We start from the raw sequence: 26,954 nt of genomic DNA on the forward strand, positions 1-26,954 counted from the left end.
GCTTTTTGAAAGTGGAGTAACCTTTAAATCCTTGGAAGAGGCCTTCTGGACAGGAGAGAGATGTTTTCTGAAGACTACAGAAAATGAAGTTGTTCAACTACACTTGAAGAGTTTTTTCGTTCCACTTTGCATATTGGGACTTGCCCTAGTAGCACAGGCCTATTGGCAAAAGGTTGGGAAAAGGGCGGCTTGGTTGGTTGACCGTTGGCAATGGCATACTGCTGGCTTTATGTTCAAAGCCACCAGTAAATAAAATCTGCCAGCATATAACCGTCAGTTAACCGCCATCGTAATTGTTTTGATGCATTTTTTCAACTTAACATCTTTGAATAAGAGATATTATGAATTCCATAATGTTAAAAGAGAATAAATTTGCATTATAGCTACTTTTCATATATAAATCAAAACGCTTTTCTTTTAAATTACATTTCCTACTGGCATAGTGTTGGAAATCCCACCTCGTTCCCACCGTAAGCCCATCATCTTTATCTACAAGCCGACATAAATAATTATTATATTGATTAATATTAGCAATTAACCATAATAATCTAATTCATAGTGATATTGAAAACTCTTAAAATTTTATTAACGTTAAAATGTTTTATAAAAGTCTGCGGCCCATTATGGGTGCTGGTTTTTTGGCGGATATCTGATGGGGAAGGGTTGGCACCTCTAAAACATTCCATACAAAAACCTATTTAATAATATTAATTCATCTAAAAGTACAAAATTCAATTTACTTGCATTATCGCTATCTTTTAAAAAACCACATATTAATTGTTCAATTTTAAATAGAGCAAAAGGAAAAAAACCGAACCGATTTTATGCCTATCAAAAACATATGCTTTGTTTTTTATATATATTTGTGAAAGCAAGCTCTATTTTATAGCGAAATATTAGGCGGAATGATACTTAATGTAAAATCACGTTGGAAGGGAGTACTATTGACAATTTTTTGCGCTATTTTATTTTCACCAATGGAGTTATGAAAGCTGGAGGCATAACCTATGAACAACAATTTTGGAGTCGCTCTACCGCTTCTAATCCTATTAATCCTCCTTGGTTGTGAACAGGCTGAATGATCTTTTCCCTTTCAACTTTCAAGCTCCTATCTTTGTTTTTTATGTTCCCTCCTTTCCAAAATTTCCATTCCCCTTTCTCTCCACGAACACACGTGGTGAATGGGTTATTCTTGTAGCGAGGTTTCAACACAACAGTAGATCACTACGGAGGCTGCGAAACCAGTCTATCTCCGTCTTTTTTAGTAAAACGCTTTCGGTGTATCACGCGTGCTGCGACTTTTCTTTGTACGAAGAAGTATTCAAGTTGAAACGGTGCGCCTTGTACGATACCGGGCGGTTTATTTATATTTCGGAGTCGGACGCGTGTACAACGGTCAGGTCAACGAGTAGTCGTCGCCATTTTGCTCTAGTCATTGCTAAGTGTCAGACTCTTCACCTTGGACGCCGCAATCCCATGTTTGATTACACAATTAATAACACTACTTTAACTACGTCCACTTGTGAGAGGGACTTAGGTGTCCTTATAGATCCCCTTCTCAAATATACAGCCCAATCCAATAAGATTGGCAAACGTATTAGGAGCTTAACAGGTATAATTCGTCGTAATTTAAATTTTAACTCTATACCTCTCATTAAAACTCTGTACAACTCCTTGGTCCTCCCTATAATTGATTACTGTTCGCCAATTTGGTCCCCCCATTTCTTGACTGATCTACAGGCTTTGCAAAAAGCTCAAAACGCATATTCGAAACTCCCACACAAAATTAGTAAGCTTCCGGCTCCCCAACGACTCTCCTTATTAAATATTGATTCTATCACTCTGCGACATAAAATTAATAACCTATGCTTAGTTTTTGACATTATAAATAACAACCTTGATTTAGATTTTTCGTTATTTTTCACCCGCCATATTAATGCAAGAACCCGTGGTCACTCACACAAACTAGTCAAACCTAGGGTGCTAACTACATTCCGACAAACGCACTTTGCGTATGCTGTTATCGACGATTGGAATTCGTTGCCCAATGATGTTGTCACTCTAACTACTAAATCCCATTTTCGTCGTAAATTATTAGACATTTTTCGTGTTAACTTGTGAGCTCTCTACTTCTTCAACCCTCCACTAATGATTTTATAAAAATTACATTATTGTGCAGCGACTTCAATTTTCTAACTTTTCTGATATTGTTTTAATTGTTATCAGTATTATTATTTAATTGTATAATTAGTATTATTATTGTTATACTTATTATTATTATTTTTTTTTCTTTAATATTTACATTCTTGTTAGTTCTCATATTAATGTACTCCTGTAGTGTCTTTCAGTAACATGGCTATGTACTACGCTTACGATGTTCACACATACGTCACATTGTTGACTTTGTGGACAACGCACGGAAATAAATAAATAAATAAATATTTTCAGTACGGTACCGATTTAATTTTTTCCGGACTAGGTTACAACGAGTGGTCGTTGCCATTTCGACTTGAAAAATTTTAAGGTAAATATATTTTATTAAATATTAGTATTTCACTGTACTTGAAATAATTTTTGCCCAATATTTTACTTTTTGGAAGGATTATCTACGATTGTGGAAAACACACAAAGGCCTAAGTGGAATTTTTGAAAGGTTATGAATATTTAATTACTTAAATATATATTTAGAAATCCCATAAGTCTCGCTTAGCTAGTGTTTCGTTAAGTTTCAAATTAATTTCTGACGGTTTTCAAATTTATTTGAATAATTTGAATTTTTATATTCAATAACGGGGCAATACCCCAGTGTTGCCAGTCATTTTTTAGTACAAAAAGTTAGCCAATTTGGAGCTAGATATAAGCCGAATTGATTTCGAAAGCTGTTGGCAACACTGCCGTCTTTACTGTAAAGGAAGGGAGGAAGTTTCTCCTCTTAGTGTTTGAGTAAAATCTTTCATAGTTGCATGCAGTAATAGCTCCACAATATTGCTGGGGGGTGGTGAGAAAATATGAGGTTTCAAAAGGTGTACATTAGTTTATAGATAGCTGAGGGAGTTCAGGCACTGTGAAACAGTTTGACTCTGATGCTTTATTAAGTGTATAACATCCTTTCATGAAGTGTTAAAATAAGATAGCTTTCAACATTATTTTAGATTAAGCTTAATGTTTTGTTTGAAATATTAGTTTGATCTCAAAAGAATGAGAAATTAATTTTGAGTAAGGTTAGTGTATATTCAAAGATAGTTTGATATACAGTGCAATATATTTAAATGGATATGCGGGGCAGTTAATTTGTTTTAAAGGGATATACAGGGGCAACTAATTTATTTTAATGGGATATACAGGGGCAACTAATTTATTTTAAGGGATATACAGGGGCAAATAATTTATTTTAATGGGATATACAGGGGCAACTAATTTATTTTAATGGGATATACAGGGGCAACTAATTTATTTTAATGGGATATACAGGGGCAACTAATTTATTTTAATGGGATATACAGGGGCAACTAATTTATTTTAATGGGATATACAGGGGCAACTAATTTATTTTAATGGGATATACAGGGGCAATTAATTTATTTTAATGGGATATACAGGTACAATTTATTTATTTTAATGGGATATACAGGTACAATTAATTTATTTTAATGGGATATACAGGTACAATTAATTTATTTTAATGGGATATACAGGTACAATTAATTTATTTTAAAGGGATATACAAGTACAATTAATTTATTTTAAAGGGATATACAGGGGCAATTAATTTATTTTAAAGGGATATACAGGGGCAATTAATTTATTTTAAAGGGATATACAGGGGCAATTAATTTATTTTAAAGGGATATACAGGGGCAATTAATTTATTTTAAAGGGATATACAGGGGCAATTAATTTATTTTAAAGGGATATGCAGGGGCAATTAATTTGTTTTAAAGGGATATACAGGGGCAATTAATTTGTTTTAAAGGGATATACAGGGGCAATTAATTTGTTTTAAAGGGATATACGGGGCAATTAATTTGTTTTAAAGGGATATACGGGGCAATTAATTTGTTTTAAAGGGATATACGGGGCAATTAATTTGTTTTAAAGGGATATACGGGGCAATTAATTTGTTTTAAAGGGATATACGGGGCAATTAATTTGTTTTAAAGGGATATACGGGGCAATTAATTTGTTTTAAAGGGATATACGGGGCAATTAATTTGTTTTAAAGGGATATACGGGGCAATTAATTTGTTTTAAAGGGATATACGGGGCAATTAATTTGTTTTAAAGGGATATACGGGGCAATTAATTTGTTTTAAAGGGATATACGGGGCAATTAATTTGTTTTAAAGGGATAAACGGGGCATTTAATTAGTTTTAAAGGGATAAACGGGGCATTTAATTTGTTTTAAAGGGATAAACGGGGCATTTGTTTTAAAGGGATAAACGGGGCATTTAATTTGTTTTAAAGGGATAAACGGGGCATTTAATTTGTTTTAAAGGGATAAACGGGGCATTTAATTTGTTTTAAAGGGATAAACGGGGCATTTAATTTATTTTAAAGGGATATACAGGGGCAATTAATTTATTTTAAAGGGATATGCAGGGGCAATTAATTTGTTTTAAAGGGATATACAGGGGCAATTAATTTGTTTTAAAGGGATATACGGGGCAATTAATTTGTTTTAAAGGGATATACGGGGCAATTAATTTGTTTTAAAGGGATATACGGGGCAATTAATTTGTTTTAAAGGGATATACAGGGGCAATTAATTTATTTTAAAGGGATATACAGGGGCAATTAATTTATTTTAAAGGGATATACAGGGGCAATTAATTTATTTTAAAGGGATATACAGGGGCAATTAATTTATTTTAAAGGGATATGCAGGGGCAATTAATTTATTTTAAAGGGATATGCAGGGGCAATTAATTTGTTTTAAAGGGATATACAGGGGCAATTAATTTGTTTTAAAGGGATATACGGGGCAATTAATTTGTTTTAAAGGGATATACGGGGCAATTAATTTGTTTTAAAGGGATATACGGGGCAATTAATTTGTTTTAAAGGGATATACGGGGCAATTAATTTGTTTTAAAGGGATATACGGGGCAATTAATTTGTTTTAAAGGGATATACGGGGCAATTAATTTGTTTTAAAGGGATATACGGGGCAATTAATTTGTTTTAAAGGGATATACGGGGCAATTAATTTGTTTTAAAGGGATATACGGGGCAATTAATTTGTTTTAAAGGGATATACGGGGCAATTAATTTGTTTTAAAGGGATATACGGGGCAATTAATTTGTTTTAAAGGGATAAACGGGGCATTTAATTAGTTTTAAAGGGATAAACGGGGCATTTAATTTGTTTTAAAGGGATAAACGGGGCATTTGTTTTAAAGGGATAAACGGGGCATTTAATTTGTTTTAAAGGGATAAACGGGGCATTTAATTTGTTTTAAAGGGATATACGGGGCAATTAATTTATTTTAAAGGGATATACAGGGGCAATTAATTTATTTTAAAGGGATATACGGGGCAATTAATTTATTTTAAAGGGATATGCAGGGGCAATTAATTTGTTTTAAAGGGATATACGGGGCAATTAATTTGTTTTAAAGGGATATACAGGGGCAATTAATTTGTTTTAAAGGGATATACGGGGCAATTAATTTGTTTTAAAGGGATATACGGGGCAATTAATTTGTTTTAAAGGGATAAACGGGGCATTTAATTAGTTTTAAAGGGATAAACGGGGCATTTAATTTGTTTTAAAGGGATAAACGGGGCATTTGTTTTAAAGGGATAAACGGGGCATTTAATTTGTTTTAAAGGGATAAACGGGGCATTTAATTTGTTTTAAAGGGATAAACGGGGCATTTAATTTGTTTTAAAGGGATAAACGGGGCATTTAATTTGTTTTAAAGGGATAAACGGGGCATTTAATTTGTTTTAAAGGGATAAACGGGGCATTTAATTTGTTTTAAAGGGATAAACGGGGCATTTAATTTGTTTTAAAGCGATAAACGGGGCATTTAATTTGTTTTAAAGGGATAAACGGGGCATTTAATTTGTTTTAAAGGGATAAACGGGGCATTTAATTTGTTTTAAAGGGATAAACGGGGCATTTAATTTGTTTTAAAGGGATATACAGGGGCAATTAATTTATTTTAAAGGGATATACAGGGGCAATTAATTTATTTTAAAGGGATATACAGGGGCAATTAATTTATTTTAAAGGGATATACAGGGGCAATTAATTTATTTTAAAGGGATATGCAGGGGCAATTAATTTGTTTTAAAGGGATATACAGGGGCAATTAATTTGTTTTAAAGGGATATACAGGGGCAATTAATTTGTTTTAAAGGGATATACGGGGCAATTAATTTGTTTTAAAGGGATATACGGGGCAATTAATTTGTTTTAAAGGGATATACGGGGCAATTAATTTGTTTTAAAGGGATATACGGGGCAATTAATTTGTTTTAAAGGGATATACGGGGCAATTAATTTGTTTTAAAGGGATATACGGGGCAATTAATTTGTTTTAAAGGGATATACGGGGCAATTAATTTGTTTTAAAGGGATAAACGGGGCATTTAATTAGTTTTAAAGGGATAAACGGGGCATTTAATTTGTTTTAAAGGGATAAACGGGGCATTTGTTTTAAAGGGATAAACGGGGCATTTAATTTGTTTTAAAGGGATAAACGGGGCATTTAATTTGTTTTAAAGGGATAAACGGGGCATTTAATTTGTTTTAAAGGGATAAACGGGGCATTTAATTTGTTTTAAAGGGATAAACGGGGCATTTAATTTGTTTTAAAGGGATAAACGGGGCATTTAATTTGTTTTAAAGGGATAAACGGGGCATTTAATTTGTTTTAAAGGGATAAACGGGGCATTTAATTTGTTTTAAAGGGATAAACGGGGCAATTAATTTGTTTTAAAGGGATAAACGGGGCAATTAATTTGTTTTAAAGGGATAAACGGGGCAATTAATTTGTTTTAAAGGGATAAACGGGGCAATTAATTTATTTAAAAGGGGTAGTTATTTTTTTATTATTATTTTTAATTTTATTTACTATGGAAAAAGTTACACTCAGTAAACGGCAATTGAGGAGAAACCGAGATAAATATTTGAAAAGTGTAGTTGATAGGATATCCGAATATCCGCAGTCTATATCTGAAAATAATTGTGTTACTTATGTTGAAGATTTACGAAATGGAACTAATACTGTATGCGAGAGTGAGGGTTATATTAGGGAAAGCTTCAGTGAAAGTGATAAAGATGGGGATATGGTGTTTGATATTTCTGCTACATCTGATAGTTCTGAGAGTTCTGATAATAGCTTTGACAACTTTTCAAGTGGCATAACCACTTCTAGTTCAAGTTCTTCTGATGAAGAACCTTCTGATTTGGCCCAAGACCTTAGAGAATGGATCATTAACCACAATGTAGATACAGTTAAAGTTAACAGCTTGCTTAAAATATTTAAAGATCACGGTCACAATGAGTTACCCAAAGATTCTCGAACACTTCTAAAAACTATTAGGCAAACTTCGGGAATTTCGAAAGTGGCCAATGGCGAGTACTGGCACATTGGTTTTAAAATTGGCTTGAAAACATTTTTGGATTTGCATCCTGATTATGATGAGCCTATTTCATTTGCAACAAACATTGATGGTATTCCTTTAACTGATAGCTCAACCACCAATTTTTGGCCTATTTTGGTAGGCGTGTTTAGTTTTAAGCATGGCATTGTTGGAGATGTATTTCCAGTAGGCGTTTTTTGTGGTGATACGAAACCGGGATCACTTGCTGAATATCTAGATAACTTTATCAAGGAATTATTAGATCTCAGTGAAAATGGGTTTATTTATGGTGAAAGTCTTTCATATGTAAACTAGATGGGCCCTTCATTTTGGATACTCCAGCCAGGTCTTTTATCAAAAACACAAAGGGTCATACGGGATACTATTCTTGTGACAAGTGCACTATTCAGGGGTTTATGCTAGATCATAACATGATTTTCCTGCAAGATATTACAGGAGAGAATGTTTCTCTTCGAACTAATATCTCATTCCGAAATCAGAGTAACGAGGAACATCATTTAAGAGGCGCTCGTTCACCCCTTGAACTTTTAGACATCGATTTAGTAGTCCAATTTCCGTTAGATTACATGCACCTTTTATGTTTAGGAGTAACCAAGAGATTTTTAAGAGCATGGATTAAAAGAGGCAAATTCGTTGTCAGGCTTAGTACTCAGCAAGTTACAGAGCTATCATCAAGGTTAAACGCGTGTATACCACATATCCCCAGTGAGTTTGCAAGAAAACCAAGATCACTTAAACATGTAGATCGTTGGAAAGCAACTGAATTTCGACAGTTTCTTTTGTATACTGGTCCAGTCGTGTGTAAGGGGATTGTTGCCAATGATGTAATGGATCATTTCAGATTGCTTCAATGTGCAGTTTATATCTTAGCTTCACCAACTTTAAGCAGAACACTCGTTGATTATGCCGCTCAACTTCTCGAATTGTACGTTTTCTCTTGCTCTGATTTTTATGGCCAAAAATTTGTTAGTTTAAATGTGCACAGTTTAACGCATATAGCTGCAGATGTTAAAAGATTTGGCCCTTTGGATGCATATAGCGCTTCTCCATTTGAGAATCATTTGCAGTTCTTAAAGAAAAAGTTACGATCCCCAAGTAAGCCCTTGCAACAATTGTGCAAACGCTTAAATGAAGGTCAAAAACTTTATTCTACAAAACATCGCACTGACGGTTTAGTTCTTAAACAACCATTTAAAGACAGGAGCCAAAATGTTCCATATGATGCACAGTCTTTTAAAAAGCTGCAAACCCAGAACTATATTTTAACGAAACGTTTGGCAGATAGTTGTGTTAAATTGAACACAGGTGAAATTATTAAGATTAAACATATCTATAAGACTAAATGTAACGATGTAATGTTAGCTGGGAGTATCTGCAAGTACCATGATGACATTTTTTCATATCCTTTACCCTCGTCTAAGCTAGGCATGTTTAAAGCTAGAATTTCAAAGCGAGTGAAATCTTATTCTTTAAACTTATTTGAACAAAAATGTTTTCTTACTTTACATGAAAACAGTTCTATGGCCTCAATTATTCCCCTTCTACATTATCATTAGTGCAATAGACTCTTTAATAAATTCCTTTCACAGTTTCCTGTAAGAGGGAGTATAAATTGTCCAAAGAGATGGACGAAGTTTGAAATCTTAGCTAGGAATTTTTTTGGTTATATTTATAGCCCAGGACTTTTAGGGTTTGACCTAGAACATTTGAACATAAAAATGAAAATTGGTACATGTGTTGTTTTTGACCCAACAAAAAATATACTAAAAGTCCCCTGCTGTAGAGCACGAGCTTTCGCCGCCATCTTGGAAAATGGCCGCCGGGAATTACAGCTACAATGTATTCCACGTTCTTCTTCAAAAATTATGAAAATTGGTACACACAATGAATGGAACCACTTGAACATAATGGCAAAATTTTACAGCTCTGTGTTTAATAGTTTGGTCGCCATATTGCAAAATGGCCGCCGTGAATGCTAGGTACAGTATATTTCACCATGTTGTTGGAAAATTATGAAAATTGTTAGGTATTATAATCAGAGCAGTGTGAACCTCATATTAAAATATTGAAGCCATTAATCTGATAGTTTCGCCGCCATTTTGGAAAATGGCCGCCATCAATGTCATTTAGACACAGTATATGGTTCAAAAATTATGAAAATTGGTAATAATTATGCTGAAGACCGTCTAAACAGCATACTTGAATATTGTAGACGTGCTACTGATAGTTTGGGCGCCATCTTTGAAAATGACTGCTGGAAATGCTAAGTATATTTCAAATATATAAATCTTTTAAAATTCCTATTTTGAATAGATGATTTTCATTAACGTAATAAACAACAAAAAATGGATATCTCGAAGATGAAATTATCGACGCCATCTTTAAAAATGGCCTCATGAAAATCATTGCCCTAAATTCTGAAAGAAAGAGAAGTTATTTAAAGCTGTTATTCTTAACGTGTTGATTGGAGAATATGATTTAATTTGGGGTTTATACATTCTAGTGTTGTTTAAGATTAGATTTTAGACAAATCTCTAACATTTTATTAATATTCATCGTCATCCTGAAGATTTTTCATAATAATTGCATGTCAGAACCCTTGATTAGGCGCTACACCTAGCTGGGGGCCTTATCAGCGCCCCTCCCCATCATATTCCAAATTGAACCTGCGGAACCGCCGTCATGGCTCACGGGATCGGCCAGTGGGCCCGACAAACGCCACTTGAGCAAGTGACAGAAGCTGGACACCTTCAGCGGCGAGCCCAGTCAAAAGGTGGTCGGTGACAGGGAAGAATTAAGGCAGCAGAAGACTCGAGGGGACCGGGGAGTTCTCTCCAAGCACAACAGTGCCATATGGCCCAAACAAATAGTGTATACGCGACCCCTAGAGGGTTGCCAATAGCGGGGGCGAGCCAAGGAAACACCTGGGCGGGGGCTAAGCGGCGGGGCAAAACCGTCACGGAATTGGGCAAGGAACGGTCTGAACCAAGGGCGAACCCAAGGAACTACCGAACCGTCACACCGAACTCGGGCCCCCTTCGCCACGACAAGTCTTTTGAGTTGAAAAGGTTAAGAAAACACTTCTTTCACTTTTGCTGTAACTGGTTGTGGTTATGATAAGGATGGTTTAAAGTAATGACAGATAATCAACATCTAACAAATTTGTTGCGCTTTTTTAATGTCCATATTGCATCTAAGGAAGCCATAGCTGTTGCCGAAGAGAGATTTCTTTTCGCTTTTTTAGGGTGATAATTGACACGTGACGCTTCAACTATGTAGATATTACACGTATAATGGAACCGTTGACACACGTACTGTCAAGGCCTCATTTTATCTCGCTAAGCTTCATCCAACAACCGACGCCGCAAAACTACATTTTTTTCCGAGCGTATCTTCAAGTCCAACAATAGCTAAGAAACGATTTAATCCCGAACAGTGGGCATTGGTTCGCGATCGCGAAAGTCGAGGACCCACTCACACCATTCTCCTTCCGGCATCAGATGAACTTATAACACTCATTATTTGTACCTGCATTCTGCAGAACATCTTGTATAAAGAACTGTGAATGTAGACGATCTGGATTAGCTTGCTGGGCAATGTGTGGTCTTTGTCAAGGTATTAGCCGTAATAAAAAATCTTCAGGATGACGAGAAATATGAACGAAATGTTAAAAATGTGTCTTAAATCTAATCCTTAACGACACTAGAATGTATTTACCCCATATAAAACGATTTTTCCTAACCAAAATCCGAGTAATATGGCTTTCCTTTCCTTTTTTCCAGATTTTAGGATAGTAATATTTCTGCGACCATTTTTGAAGATGGGTCGATAATTTAGACTCGAAAATAGTTATTTTTATGGCGTTTTATACGTTCATGAAAATCATCAACTGAATAAAAAAATATCGAAAACATTTATATATAGGTAATATATTTGGCATTTCAAGGAGTCATTTATGAAGATGGCGCCCAAACTATCAGTAGCACGTCTTCAATTTTCAAGTATGATGTTAAGACGATTTTCAAAATAATTATTACCAATTTTCATAATTTTTGAACCATATACTGTATCTAAATGACATTGATGGCGGCCATTTTCCAACATGGCGGCCAAACTATCTGACTAATGGCTTCAATATGAGGTTCACACAGCTCTGATTATAATACCTTTCAATTTTCATAATTTTCTAACAACATGGTGAAATATACTGTACCTAGCATTGACGGCGGCCATTTTCCAATATGGCGACCAAACTATTGAACACAGAGCTGTAAAATTTTGCCATGATGTTCATGTGGCTCCGTTCATCGTGTGCACCAATTTTCATAATTTTTGAAGAAGAACGTGGAATACATTGTGGCTGTAATTCCCGGCGGCCATTTTCCAAGATGGCGGCGAAAGCTCGCGCTCTACAGCAGGGGACTTTTAGTATATTTTTTGTTGGGGCAAAAAGAACACATGTACCAATTTTCATCTTTATGTTCAAATGTTCTAGGTCAAGCCCTTTTTTGGCCTATCTGTCCTGGCCTACTATGGAATCAATAATTTAGCAAAAGATTTTTTAAAACGGTCCCCTGATTATTTCCTCTCCCCACAAAGAATTAACGGCAGCGCTGTTGAGAGCTTATTTTCGGAAATGAAATTCGCAACTGGAAGCAAACTTTCCAGCATTTATTTTTCTAAAATAAAGGCGATTATTGCAAGAGCCAACATTCATGGAAAAAAATCAGAGTAACCGAAATTACCGCGATACATATCTTTACATACGAGATGGTATTTAAAGTCTTATTCGTTTACACCATAACTCATTATGCCAAATTGATACCAAATTTTGATTCACTCAAAAAGAAACAATGTAAAGAATTTCTTTTATTACTTTTTCAAAAACATGTCGGATATACATTGAAATTTAATTTTACTGCTAACTGATCTCATTATTATTTTTACATAACAAACACCTAATAACAGAAATCTTCACTTCTTTTTGACCTCTTTTTCTTTCAGTTCCCCTTAAGGGCTGGGTTGGGGACTTTTCTAAAATTGATCTTAGTTTCTTACGATTAATTTCCACTGTTCTAGTGGGACTAAAACCAAGAGTATCACTTGAAGTAGAAGATGCCAAAGTAAGTAAGGTTAAATGGGACTTATCACAGTTTGGCTGATTTGAAAGTTTTTCACATTTTTTTATTTTTTGGGCTTCGTGAACTTCAGTTTCAGTCACGTTTTCCCTATCATGACCCTAGGATACTTTTCTAGGGGAGATATTACAATTAGGGCTTTGTCTTCTTTGGGTCAATCGAGAATTAGTTGCATTTTTGTGTATATTAGTTGTCGGGAATGCATGTTCAACCCGTTTAGCGACTTCTTTTAAGACTAGTTTCTTGCCTTTGATTTCCACTGGTCTTCTGGGACTAGAATCAATCTTTATGCACGCAATAGAGGAGCTAGGAAGGTCAGGCATCATTCAAACTTTACTGTTCGATTTCATTTGAGCTAGAGAAGCTGAAGGAACATTCTGACTTTTAGCTACGCGAGCCTTTTTAGGTACATTCAATGCCTTTTGACTTTTAGCTACTGGAGCCATAGAAATTTCATCATTGAGATCATCTTTGTTATTATCACATTTCTTTAATAACTTAATTTGGGATGTATCACAGTTAAGATCCGAGGTTACGGATTTCTCCCCTGTTCTCTTGTTTTCACCTTTTCCAGTCTCTTTGGTTTTTCGTTTTGCCGCTCTTTAGAGCTGGAAAACGATTGTTCCGACCTCTGCTGGTCGGCTGGCTGGAAATGTTGTGACCTGATGAATTTTGTCATAAATGAACATTTCGAATTTTAAATTTCCCGCGAATTTTCAACCTTAAATTCACCCATAGTCCACGTTACACCACATAGGTGGCGTAACGTATTTTATTTCAATTGAAATTATTTTTCTGTCGGTGCGGGGCCTCGAACCTGCCGGTCTATACTAGACGCCAGTGAAGACGCCGGATGCTCTACCAATCGACCCACGCTCGCTTAGTACAATACCCTTGTTAAGTTAGACTGTAGAGTAGAGAGAGGTAGAATTATGTGGATCCCCACCCACCCTCCCCTTCCCGACGCGCGCCAACCAGCTGCAGCTGGATTTTGTAAGCGGGAGAGGAGAGAGAGTAGAGAGCGTAGCGCGCGTTTGTAAACGGGAGAGGAGAGAGAGTAAAGAGCGTAGCGCGCGCGAAATATTTTTAGCAATTCATAATTTAAATCTATGAAACATACTCATTTAAAGTTAAATAATTATAATTAGCTAACATGATTATTATAATTAAAAAAAAATTGTATTATTTAAGTAATAAATTTAACGATAGTTGTTGAGAGATTCAATAGAGGGCAACATGAGATGTCATAAATACAGAGTCACCCAAACCCAAATTCATTTCAGTTCGGCTCTGCGTTAACACTGAACCAGCTCCGATTCCCCTTCGTCTTGTGCCGACGTCATTTTGGTAGATATAGGGTCGTCGGTTTAACGTGTTGTGTACCCAGTTTTTAAGAATAAAACGGTTAGAATTTGTTCTTTGAAGAGTTGTAGAAGCTGCGCAAGTAAAACAGATAACGCGCTTGTTTCGAATACCGGGCATTTTAGAAAACCAAGGAGAAGCATCGTACAAATTATCCGCTAAGCGACGTAACCTTTAGTTACAAAAGTTGGGCCTTGGACCTGAGTCCTTAAGAGAAAAACCCTTCAATGTTCAATGCATTTCGTCTCGGGTAAATAGAATCATGGATTTATAATGCTTACGCGTAAGCTTCTATTATAAATCCATGGTAGAATGGTTTTATGATAATACCAATTTATTGTTATATATTATTAGCTTATTTTGAAACTCTTTGGTATTTCGTAATTTAGACTCTACATCTGAAGCTGATGTTGTTTTGTTAGAAGAAGAGATTTGCTCTGAAGCTGAAAATGAACCAGTGATAGGAAATGTTGGCCAGAATTCACAGGATATGTGATATTAGCATGTCAAATTTTTCTGTTGACAAATGTACTTAGACACGGCCAGAATTGAATGTAATGAACCGTAGCACCCAGTTTTATGTTAATTAATTACATTTAAGTTGCGGAAACTATTTTAATCAATATTTTCATAGCTTTTGTCGTCCATATCGGCAGAGTTTATTAGAAGGATTTCTGAAAATATAACCCTTAAATGACGGCTGAACCTTACCAAACCAAACCAAACCTTAACCTAACCTAACCTGAACCTAATCAAAATTTTGGAAAAGGGGCAATATTATTTCGGAACTTAAATGAAGATAACAAAATACAATATCTTGGAAAAGGCGTAATATTATTTGGGAAGTAAATGAAGATAAACAACAATATTATGGAAAAGGTGTGCTATTATTTGGAAAACTAAAATAATCTAACCAAAGCCAACCTATAATATGAAGGGTAAAATATTAAAAAACATGGAAAATATATATTTTAATTAGTTTCCGAACCTTAATTTTAACAAATTAGCCTATAATTAACTTTGAATAAATGATATTTATTGAAAAAGTTAAAAAACTGTATTTAAAATTCGCGAGCTAAAGTAAAGTTTAGCCCCATACTCAACCAGACTGGTTGCCAACCCCAGAACGTATCAAACAAAAAGTATTTAATTATAATTTGAAATTTCAATTTTAATGAAACCTAGTTTTTAAAATACCCATTGAGAGTCTGTAACTAAACGTTAACGACCTCTAGTCTCTGCCAAGTGATTTAAATTTCAGACCTCTGTGGGAAAGGGGGAATTCAATTAGCTAGATCTACTAAGCTTTGTCTATGAAGGGTTTTCCACTCTAAGCCTGTGGCTTGTTTACAGGTGGGTCCCTTTACAATGCATAGAGGGGTTGTGGCTAGCCCCTATGCCACAGCTAACCTACAGCGCCCTATACTAACTGTTACCCTTAACCTCTGCAAGTTTGGATGGAAAGGAGTAACCGGGTTAGACCGCGGAGGAAAACTCCTTTTAACCAGCGGGGAGAGAACTTGCAAACTCTACGAAGAAGGATTTGTTCCCAGATCTTCACCCGGTGCCACAGTCCGGGATCGAACCAGGGATCCTCATGCTGCGAGGCGAAAGCGTTAACTGCTACGCCACCCCACCTCTTCAAACTGACATCACATTTAAATTAAGTTATCATTCTAAAAACTTAGTTACTCAACTATAAATAAAAGGGTATTGAAGGTTAAAATAACGTTACTATGAATAAATCAAATAAAAATCTACAACTTAAGCTCCTCAAAAATGAACATTAAGATAATGAGGGAGAATACATAGTTTACAGACTAGTAGGATTCATACTATTTACACAAGGAGGCCTGACTCACTGGGTGAGTTTAAAGCTGGGCCTCCTCGCGTAAATGGTATGAATCCTCCTAGTCTGTAAACTATGCAACCTCAGCATGATCAAATTTTCAAATCTAGCTATATTGCCAGCCATCTGTCTATTTTTAGTATTATAATTTAAATTAATTGATCGTGATGATTTAAAGTTAAATAATTATATGTTGCTAATGTATTTATTATTTAAGTAATTTTATTTAATTTAAATAGTGAATTTAATGATGGTAATACTAATTACGGGTTCCACGAGAGGGTAGAATTTTTTTAAAAATTCAGTAATGTTTTCACCAGGGATAAAGGAGGAGCGTGAGGATATTTGTTTTCACGCTTAGAGGATAGGCAACTCCCTATCTCCGACGGCAGCTTATTCGATATATAATCTGTTCCAGCTTTGGTTGTCAGCACGCGCAAACCCAGATTTCTATGTTGAAGCGGCTTAGTGGCGATCATTAACGTAGCTTTGTGCGTGCAGACAACAGACAAAGGAAATACTGATTTTCATTATTTAAAACCTCGACATTTTAAATCCTGAAGATGAGTATTTTTTGTCTGTTGTCTCGAAATATTTTCGTATGTTGTCAGCACGCAGAACCAAAGCTGTAACACATTAAATATCGAATAAGCTGCCGTCGAAGATAGGGAGTTGCCTATCCACTAAGCATGAAAAAAAAATTTCCTCACGCGCTTCCTTTATCCTGGTTTTTACTTTTGCGCTTTTTAGAGGTTTTGCAAAATATAGGTCCGACCCTGGCTGGCTGTCTGGCTGAGCGTCCCTTCAACCCCATTTCTAATTCTAAAACTGTTTTAAACCAAAAAAGATAAATGCTTTTATGCATATAAAATAGTTGTTAAATTAACTTTTTTGGCACAAATATTAGTGCCAAATATTATGAGATTTTTGTAAGGTTTAGGCCGGGGTCACCTTACAATAAATTTAGCTAACCTAGGCAAAACGTTTAATGGCCAGGGCCATCTTGTTTAGTTTGTGATACTGACGCGTATAGCCCATCACGAAGTGTTTTACCTACTTTGCTAATAGGCCAGGACAGATAGGCCAAAAAAGGGCTTGACCTAGAACATTTGAACATAAAGATGAAAATTGGTACATGTGATGTTTTTGACCCAACAAAAAATATACTACTGTAGAGCGCGAGCTTTCGCCGCCATCTTGGAAAATGGCCGCCGGGAATTACAGCTACAATGTATTCCACGTTCTTCTTCAAAAATTTTGAAAATTCGTACACATAATGATTGGAACCACATGAATATCATTGCAAAATTTTACAGCTCTGTGTTTAATAGTTTGGTCGCCATATTGGAAAATGGCCGCCGTGAATGCTAGGTACATTATATTTCACCTTGTTGTTGGAAAATTATGAAAATTGATAGGTATTATAATCAGAACTGTATGAACCTCATAGTAAAACAATGAAGCCATTAATCAGATAGTTTTGCCGTTGGAAAATTGCGGCCATCAATGTCATTTAGATACTGTATATGGTTCAAAAATTTTAAAAATTGGCAATAATTATGTTGAAGACCGTCTTAACATCATACTTGAATATTGAAGACGTTCTACTGTTAGTTTGGGCGCCATCTTCGAAAATGACTGCTGGAATTGCTAAATATATTTCAAATTTGTAAATCTTTTTCAAATTCCTATTTTGAATCGATGACTTTCATTAACGTAATAAACAACAAAAAATAGATATCTCAAAGTTGAAATTATCGACGCCATCTTTAAAAATGGCCACACGAAAATCATTCCCCTAAATTCAGAAAGAAAGAAAAGTTACTCAAAGCTGTTATTCTCAATATGTTGATTAGAGAATATCATTTAATATGGGGTTTACACTCTTGTGTTGTTTAAGATTAGATTCTTGACAAATCTCTAACATTTCATTCATATTCATCGTCATCCTGAAGATATTTCATTATAATTGCATGTCAGAATCCTTGATTAGGCGCGAAACCTAGTTGGGGCCTTATCTGCGTCCCTCCCCATCATATTCAAAATTGAACCTGCGGAACCGCCGTCATGGCACACGGGATCGGCTAGTGGGACCGACAAACGCCACTTGAGCAGGTGACAGAAGCTGGACACCATCAGCGGCGAGCCCAGTCAGGAGGTGGTCGGTGACAGGGAAGGATTAAAGCAGGAAAAAGGGGACGGGGGAGTTCTCTCAAAGCACAACAGTGCCATACGGCCCAAACAAATAGTGTATCCGCGACCCCTAGAGGGCTGCCAATAGCGGGGCAACACCTGGGCGGGGGCAAAGCGGCCGGGCTAAACCATCACGGAATGGGGCAAGGAACGGTCTGAACCAAGGGCGAACCCAAGGAACTCCCGAACCGTCACACCGAACTCGGGCCCCTCCGCCACGAAGTCCTTTGAGTTAAAAAGGTTAAGAGAACACTTCTTTCATTTACATGCTGTAACTGGGTGTGGTTATGATAAGGCGTGGTTTAAAGTAATGACAGATAATCAACATCTTACAAATTTGTTGCGCTTTTTTAATGACCATATTGCATCTAAGGGAGCCATAGCTGCTGCCGAAGAGAGATTTCTTTTCAGGGTGATAATTGACACATACTGTCAAGTCCTCATTTGATCTCGCCAAGCTTCATCCAACAACCGACGCCCCAAAACTACATTTTTGCCGAGCGTATCTTCAAGTCCAACAATAGCTAGGAAACGATTTAATCCCGAACAGTGGGGATTGGTTCGCGATCGGGAAAGTCGAAGACCCATCCACACCATTCTCCTTCCGGCATCATATCAACTTATAACACTCATTATTTGTACCTGCAGCCTGCAGAACATCTTGTGTCAAGAACTGTGAATGTAGACGATCTGGATTAGCTTGCTGGGCAATGTGTGGTCATTGTCAAGGTATAAGCCATAATAAAAAATCTTCAGGATGACGAGAAATATGAACGAAATGTTAAAAATGTGTCTTAAATCTAATCCTTAACGACACTAGAATGTATATACCCCATATAAAACGGTTTTTCCTAACCAAAATCCGAGTAATATGGCTTTCCTTTTCTTTTTTCCAGATTTTAGGATAGTAATATTTCAGCGAGCATTTTTGAAGATGGGTCGATAATTTAGACTCGAAAATAGTTATTTTTATGGCGTTTTATACGTTCATGAAAATCATCTACTCAATAAACAAATATCGAAAAATTTTATATATTAGTAATATATTTGGCACTTCGAGCAGTCATTTTCGAAGATGGCGCCCAAAACTATCAGTAGCACGTCTTCAAAATTCAAGTATGATATTTAGATGGTCTTTAACATAATAATTACCAATTTTCATAATTTTTGAACCATATACTGTATCTAAATGGCATTGATGGCGGCCATTTTCCAACATGGCGGCCAAAATATCTGACTAATGGCTTCAATATTTTACTATGAGGTTCACACAGCTCTGATTATAATACCTATCAATTTTCATAATTTTCCAACAACATGGTGAAATATACTGTACCTAGCATTCACGGCGGCCATTTTCCAATATGGCGACCAAACTATTGAACACAGAGCTCTAAAATTTTGCCATGATGTTGAAGTGGTTCCAATTATTATGTGTACGAATTTTGATAATTTTTGAAGAAGAACGTGGAATACATTGTAGCTGGCATTCCCGGCGGCCATTTTCCAAGATGGCGGCGAAAGCTCGCGCTCTACTGCAGGGAACTTTTAGTATATTTTTTGTTGGGTCAAAAACATCACATGTACCAATTTTCATCTTTATGTTCAAATGTTCTAGGTCAAGCCCTTTTTTGGCCTATCTGTCCTGGCCTATTAGCAAAGTAGGTAAAACACTTCGTGATGGGCTATACGCGTCAGTATCACAAACTAAACAAGATGGCCCTGGCCATTAAACGTTTTGCCTAGGTTAGCTAAATTTATTGTAAGGTGACCCCGGCCTAAACCTTACAAAAATCTCATAATATTTGGCACTAATATTTGTGCCAAAAAAGTTAATTTAACAACTATTTTATATGCATAAAAGCATTTATCTTTTTTGGTTTAAAACAGTTTTAGAATTAGAAATGGGGTTGAAGGGACGCTCAGCCAGACAGCCAGCCAGGGTCGGACCTATATTTTGCAAAACCTCTAAAAAGCGCAAAAGTAAAAACCAGGATAAAGGAAGCGCGTGAGGAAATTTTTTTTTCATGCTTAGTGGATAGGCAACTCCCTATCTTCGACGGCAGCTTATTCGATATTTAATGTGTTACAGCTTTGGTTCTGCGTGCTGACAACATACGAAAATATTTCGAGACAACAGACAAAAAATACTCATCTTCAGGATTTAAAATGTCGAGGTTTTAAATAATGAAAATCAGTATTTCCTTTGTCTGTTGTCTGCACGCACAAAGCTACGTTAATGATCGCCACTAAGCCGCTTCAACATAGAAATCTGGGTTTGCGCGTGCTGACAACCAAAGCTGGAACAGATTATATATCGAATAAGCTGCCGTCGGAGATAGGGAGTTGCCTATCCTCTAAGCGTGAAAACAAATATCCTCACGCTCCTCCTTTATCCCTGGTGAAAACATTACTGAATTTTTAAAAAAATTCTACCCTCTCGTGGAACCCGTAATTAGTATTACCATCATTAAATTCACTATTTAAATTAAATAAAATTACTTAAATAATAAATACATTAGCAACATATAATTATTTAACTTTAAATCATCACGATCAATTAATTTAAATTATAATACTAAAAATAGACAGATGGCTGGCAATATAGCTAGATTTGAAAATTTGATCATGCTGAGGTTGCATAGTTTACAGACTAGGAGGATTCATACCATTTACGCGAGGAGGCCCAGCTTTAAACTCACCCAGTGAGTCAGGCCTCCTTGTGTAAATAGTATGAATCCTACTAGTCTGTAAACTATGTATTCTCCCTCATTATCTTAATGTTCATTTTTGAGGAGCTTAAGTTGTAGATTTTTATTTGATTTATTCATAGTAACGTTATTTTAACCTTCAATACCCTTTTATTTATAGTTGAGTAACTAAGTTTTTAGAATGATAACTTAATTTAAATGTGATGTCAGTTTGAAGAGGTGGGGTGGCGTAGCAGTTAACGCTTTCGCCTCGCAGCATGAGGATCCCTGGTTCGATCCCGGACTGTGGCACCGGGTGAAGATCTGGGAACAAATCCTTCTTCGTAGAGTTTGCAAGTTCTCTCCCCGCTGGTTAAAAGGAGTTTTCCTCCGCGGTCTAACCCGGTTACTCCTTTCCATCCAAACTTGCAGAGGTTAAGGGTAACAGTTAGTATAGGGCGCTGTAGGTTAGCTGTGGCATAGGGGCTAGCCACAACCCCTCTATGCATTGTAAAGGGACCCACCTGTAAACAAGCCACAGGCTTAGAGTGGAAAACCCTTCATAGACAAAGCTTAGTAGATCTAGCTAATTGAATTCCCCCTTTCCCACAGAGGTCTGAAATTTAAATCACTTGGCAGAGACTAGAGGTCGTTAACGTTTAGTTACAGACTCTCAATGGGTATTTTAAAAACTAGGTTTCATTAAAATTGAAATTTCAAATTATAATTAAATACTTTTTGTTTGATACGTTCTGGGGTTGGCAACCAGTCTGGTTGAGTATGGGGCTAAACTTTACTTTAGCTCGCGAATTTTAAATACAGTTTTTTAACTTTTTCAATAAATATCATTTATTCAAAGTTAATTATAGGCTAATTTGTTAAAATTAAGGTTCGGAAACTAATTAAAATATATATTTTCCATGTTTTTTAATATTTTACCCTTCATATTATAGGTTGGCTTTGGTTAGATTATTTTAGTTTTCCAAATAATAGCACACCTTTTCCATAATATTGTTGTTTATCTTCATTTACTTCCCAAATAATATTACGCCTTTTCCAAGATATTGTATTTTGTTATCTTCATTTAAGTTCCGAAATAATATTGCCCCTTTTCCAAAATTTTGATTAGGTTCAGGTTAGGTTAGGTTAAGGTTTGGTTTGGTTTGGTAAGGTTCAGCCGTCATTTAAGGGTTATATTTTCAGAAATCCTTCTAATAAACTCTGCCGATATGGACGACAAAAGCTATGAAAATATTGATTAAAATAGTTTCCGCAACTTAAATGTAATTAATTAACATAAAACTGGGTGCTACGGTTCATTACATTCAATTCTGGCCGTGTCTAAGTACATTTGTCAACAGAAAAATTTGACATGCTAATATCACATATCCTGTGAATTCTGGCCAACATTTCCTATCACTGGTTCATTTTCAGCTTCAGAGCAAATCTCTTCTTCTAACAAAACAACATCAGCTTCAGATGTAGAGTCTAAATTACGAAATACCAAAGAGTTTCAAAATAAGCTAATAATATATAACAATAAATTGGTATTATCATAAAACCATTCTACCATGGATTTATAATAGAAGCTTACGCGTAAGCATTATAAATCCATGATTCTATTTACCCGAGACGAAATGCATTGAACATTGAAGGGTTTTTCTCTTAAGGACTCAGGTCCAAGGCCCAACTTTTGTAACTAAAGGTTACGTCGCTTAGCGGATAATTTGTACGATGCTTCTCCTTGGTTTTTTAAAATGCCCGGTATTCGAAACAAGCGCGTTATCTGTTTTACTTGCGCAGCTTCTACAACTCTTCAAAGAACAAATTCTAACCGTTTTATTCTTAAAAACTGGGTACACAACACGTTAAACCGACGACCCTATATCTACCAAAATGACGTCGGCACAAGACGAAGGGGAATCGGAGCTGGTTCAGTGTTAACGCAGAGCCGAACTGAAATGAATTTGGGTTTGGGTGACTCTGTATTTATGACATCTCATGTTGCCCTCTATTGAATCTCTCAACAACTATCGTTAAATTTATTACTTAAATAATACAATTTTTTTTAATTATAATAATCATGTTAGCTAATTATAATTATTTAACTTTAAATGAGTATGTTTCATAGATTTAAATTATGAATTGCTAAAAATATTTCGCGCGCGCTACGCTCTTTACTCTCTCTCCTCTCCCGTTTACAAACGCGCGCTACGCTCTCTACTCTCTCTCCTCTCCCGCTTACAAAATCCAGCTGCAGCTGGTTGGCGCGCGTCGGGAAGGGGAGGGTGGGTGGGGATCCACATAATTCTACCTCTCTCTACTCTACAGTCTAACTTAACAAGGGTATTGTACTAAGCGAGCGTGGGTCGATTGGTAGAGCATCCGGCGTCTTCACTGGCGTCTAGTATAGACCGGCAGGTTCGAGGCCCCGCACCGACAGAAAAATAATTTCAATTGAAATAAAATACGTTACGCCACCTATGTGGTGTAACGTGGACTATGGGTGAATTTAAGGTTGAAAATTCGCGGGAAATTTAAAATTCGAAATGTTCATTTATGACAAAATTCATCAGGTCACAACATTTCCAGCCAGCCGACCAGCAGAGGTCGGAACAATCGTTTTCCAGCTCTAAAGAGCGGCAAAACGAAAAACCAAAGAGACTGGAAAAGGTGAAAACAAGAGAACAGGGGAGAAATCCGTAACCTCGGATCTTAACTGTGATACATCCCAAATTAAGTTATTAAAGAAATGTGATAATAACAAAGATGATCTCAATGATGAAATTTCTATGGCTCCAGTAGCTAAAAGTCAAAAGGCATTGAATGTACCTAAAAAGGCTCGCGTAGCTAAAAGTCAGAGTAGGGTTCATATGAGTCTCCCAGCCCAAGCACTGTGGAAGGCAGGGGCGGTGCACGCACCGCGTGCGGTGCAAGCGGTGCGTGCGGTGCAAGCGGTGCGAGGGGTGCGAGCGGTGCGAGCGGTGCGAGGGGGGGAGTCGATGGCGCCAGTGGAACTTTCGAGAAGTTTAATTTTATCGCAAACACTAAGATAAGATAAGGGATAAGAAAAATAAAAAGTGGGAATTCAAATCAGTTCAATTCTAGTGTAGTTTAAAAATGGATTTTAACTTGTGGGGGTAAAACCCCGGAAAAGGGCGTCATGGAAAACCCGGGGAAAACCAACGCCATGGGAAAATATTCTGTCCCCAAATGAAACCCGATTGCGACATGTGGCGCCCCAGAAAACCCATTACTCACCCCCAAAAATGCACAGTTAAAGCTACAATGACGTAGAATATAATGGCACTATAAATAGCCAGACTAACCAAAGTAGAAAATCATTCCAACCTCAAAGTTCTAAGAAGGAGACCAACAAGTACCAGAAGACCAGCAAGTTCCAAAAGACCGACAAGTACAATGTAAGTAAAATATTTTAAAGACCGAGAGTAATTGTAAATTTAGTTGTAATTGTAAATTAACAATTTTGAATTGGACAGAATGTCCGCCACAACGTTCCTCCCCATATCGTCGGAAAAAGGCATCGAGGTTACGCCGGATCTCGACGTACGACTGGGGTGCCAAGATAGTTCTACGGGGATCACCCTAGCGGAGTCGGACTTCCACGAACTCTACCAAAGAAAGGCCGAAATATTAGCGTTTTTCGAGGCAAACGACGCACCGGGGACATCGTGGTTTTTCACCGGTTCCGAGACGAAGCGTGTAGAGTTGAGAACGTACCAGGGTCGCAAGATAATGGACATCAGGGTGATGTATCCCGGAACGGGTGTGATGTACGGCACGATGCTACCAACCAAGAAGGGCTTCGCGGTTGGATACTTCGCCACCGAGACGTTGATGTCAACCTATAACGACGTGGTTACGCTCCTCAACGAGGGAAAACGCGTGCGCGAGTTAATTAAAAACTGCATTCTCGAACAATTGCGTATAAATATAAAAAAATGTTGTTACGGGTGTGGTGTCGATCACCCATCCCAGACACAACACAATTGTTTAGATGGTTGGGAGATGCGTGTGGCCATGAACTATGAGACCGCGGTGGATAACTTGGATTACGTTGAAATATATAAAGTATTTCAAAACAAAACCTTTTTGGAAGATGAATTTTGTAAACGTGTGATAACAAAAATTATTTTTAAGAGCAGAGAATATTTATTAATAAAAGCTAATGGTATATGAAAATGTGTGTCATTCGTTAAAATGGACTTCAGCCTACAACACCCTTTTAACGGTCTTATCGCCGGGGCGACTCAGTCGGGGAAATCATTCTTTGTAGCTAATCTCATTAAGCATAGAGATATATGTATTACCCCGCCACCAGATAGAATAATATGGTGTTATACAGAATATCAACCGAAACTTTTCAATTCGGTATTGGATCACACCCCGTCAGTTGAATTTCACGAGGGTATATTAAACGTAAATCTATTAGACCCCAATGTCAAGAACTTTGTCATTCTCGATGACTTGCTTTGTGAAATTTCAAATAACAAGGATGTAACGAATTTGTTCATACGTGGATCCCATCATAAAAATACGTCGGTCTTCATTCTCATGCAAAACTTATATTATCCCGGGAAGGAAATAAGAACATTAAATTTAAACGCCCACTATCTGATAATATTCAAATCTCCGCGAGACAAATCGGCTATATTTCATTTGGCGAAACAGATATGCCCCACAAACAGTAAATACGTCATCGACGCATTCCATCAAGCCATATCTAGAGATTACGGGTATTTATGGGTTGATTTAAAACCAACCACGTCAGATGAACATCGGCTGCGAACGGGTGTTATACCGGGAGAAGAAGCTGCCGTCTTTGTACCAAAATGAAGAGAATACACACGCACCGAGATTTTTTAAAGTTTTTAACTACGTGCAATCCGAGTCAGAGAAAACACGCAATCAAACACGCCAGTAATGACTCCATCAAAGCCATCGCGGAGGGGTGTATAAATGTCCTACGCGGGAATGTGAAATTATCAGATGTTCAGAAGAAGCGACTGAGGAAATACACGCGAAAGTTAAGGAAGCTGTCTCAACAGAAAACAGTAGCGAAGCGAAAGAAGATTCTCTCTCAAAACGGAGGTTTTCTCCCACTTTTGTTAGCACCACTCTTATCCCTTGCGAGCACGGCGGCGGGTGCTGCCATAAGTAGAGCTATTAATAGAAATGGCTAGGAAGATGATTCTAGTTCCGGAGGAAGTTTATCGTCGATTGAATTCGCAACCCAAAATCGAACTTGACGAACACCTAGATACTAATGCCGTTTTGAATAACAGAAAATTAAATAAATCGCAAAAGATAAATTTGTATAATCATCTATTATCGAGCGCCGTTAACAAAAGAAGGAGGAAGAAAACGGTTAAGGCACCGAAAAAGAAGGACTGGTATCCGGAAATAGCTCTCGCTATTCCAGATACGCACCTCAAAAAGGCAATCGCTTTATACAAATGGATTCATAATAACACCAAGATTGACTGGACCGCTAATGGCGAACTGATATTCAAAGGTCACCCCATCGTCGGATCTAATATCGTGGACATGCTACACGAATCCGTCAGGGCTTTAAGAAATAAACCGAAAGACACTGTCACCGGAATAGACCACTTTTACGAACTGCTTTCGAGTGAAAGTGTACCGAAAACCTTAATTAAAAATGTACAACATTATAACATAGATAGTCTACCGAATATTGACAGCGTAAATAGTTCACCAAGTGTTGTGCATAAACTTGATTTTTTACCTCCATCTCCGGAGTCTATGTTCGGTAATGGAAATTGGATTACTTTGTAATAAAGAATGATATAAACGAATATACCATGTGCACATTCTTTCACAATTCATTCACACATCATCATGGAAGGGTGTAATGATTCAGCGCCCACCGGGGTTTTAACGTCCCTATATTTAAATTCACCCAAAGTTATTACGGCGTTGTTAATATTAGTAATTATTATAATTATTGAACTATTTGACTTCGCGTATTGGTACGCCCAAAACAACACGAACAGTACGAGACATGGATAAACTTGAAGAGATTTACTACAACGAAAGAGACCCGGGGAGTTACGGGGGCGTGC

The 26,954-nt window shown here is 36.7% G+C and overlaps 1 protein-coding gene across 1 annotated transcript; it reads left to right on the top strand.

Moving 5' to 3' along the window:
* Positions 1–23,812: 23,812 nt before the first annotated feature.
* LOC149612621 (uncharacterized) lies at positions 23,813–25,050 on the top strand. Its single transcript, XM_089858382.1, has 2 exons — positions 23,813–24,269; positions 24,348–25,050. Exon 2 carries the CDS (start codon positions 24,349–24,351, stop codon positions 25,045–25,047), a length of 699 nt encoding a protein of 232 aa, XP_089714508.1. The 5' UTR covers positions 23,813–24,269; position 24,348; the 3' UTR covers positions 25,048–25,050.
* Positions 25,051–26,954: the final 1,904 nt, after the last annotated feature.

The sequence above is a fragment of the Phalangium opilio genome, unplaced genomic scaffold (assembly GCF_054372755.1).
Source record: "Phalangium opilio isolate 3A_F unplaced genomic scaffold, DU_Popi_V2 ptg000240l_1, whole genome shotgun sequence".
Taxonomy (NCBI): domain Eukaryota; kingdom Metazoa; phylum Arthropoda; class Arachnida; order Opiliones; family Phalangiidae; genus Phalangium; species Phalangium opilio.

What these genes read in the sequence shown, in the direction of transcription:
- LOC149612621 (XM_089858382.1), top strand. Translation starts at nt 24,349, where the DNA reads ATGTCCGCCACAACGTTCCTCCCCATATCGTCGGAAAAAGGCATCGAG.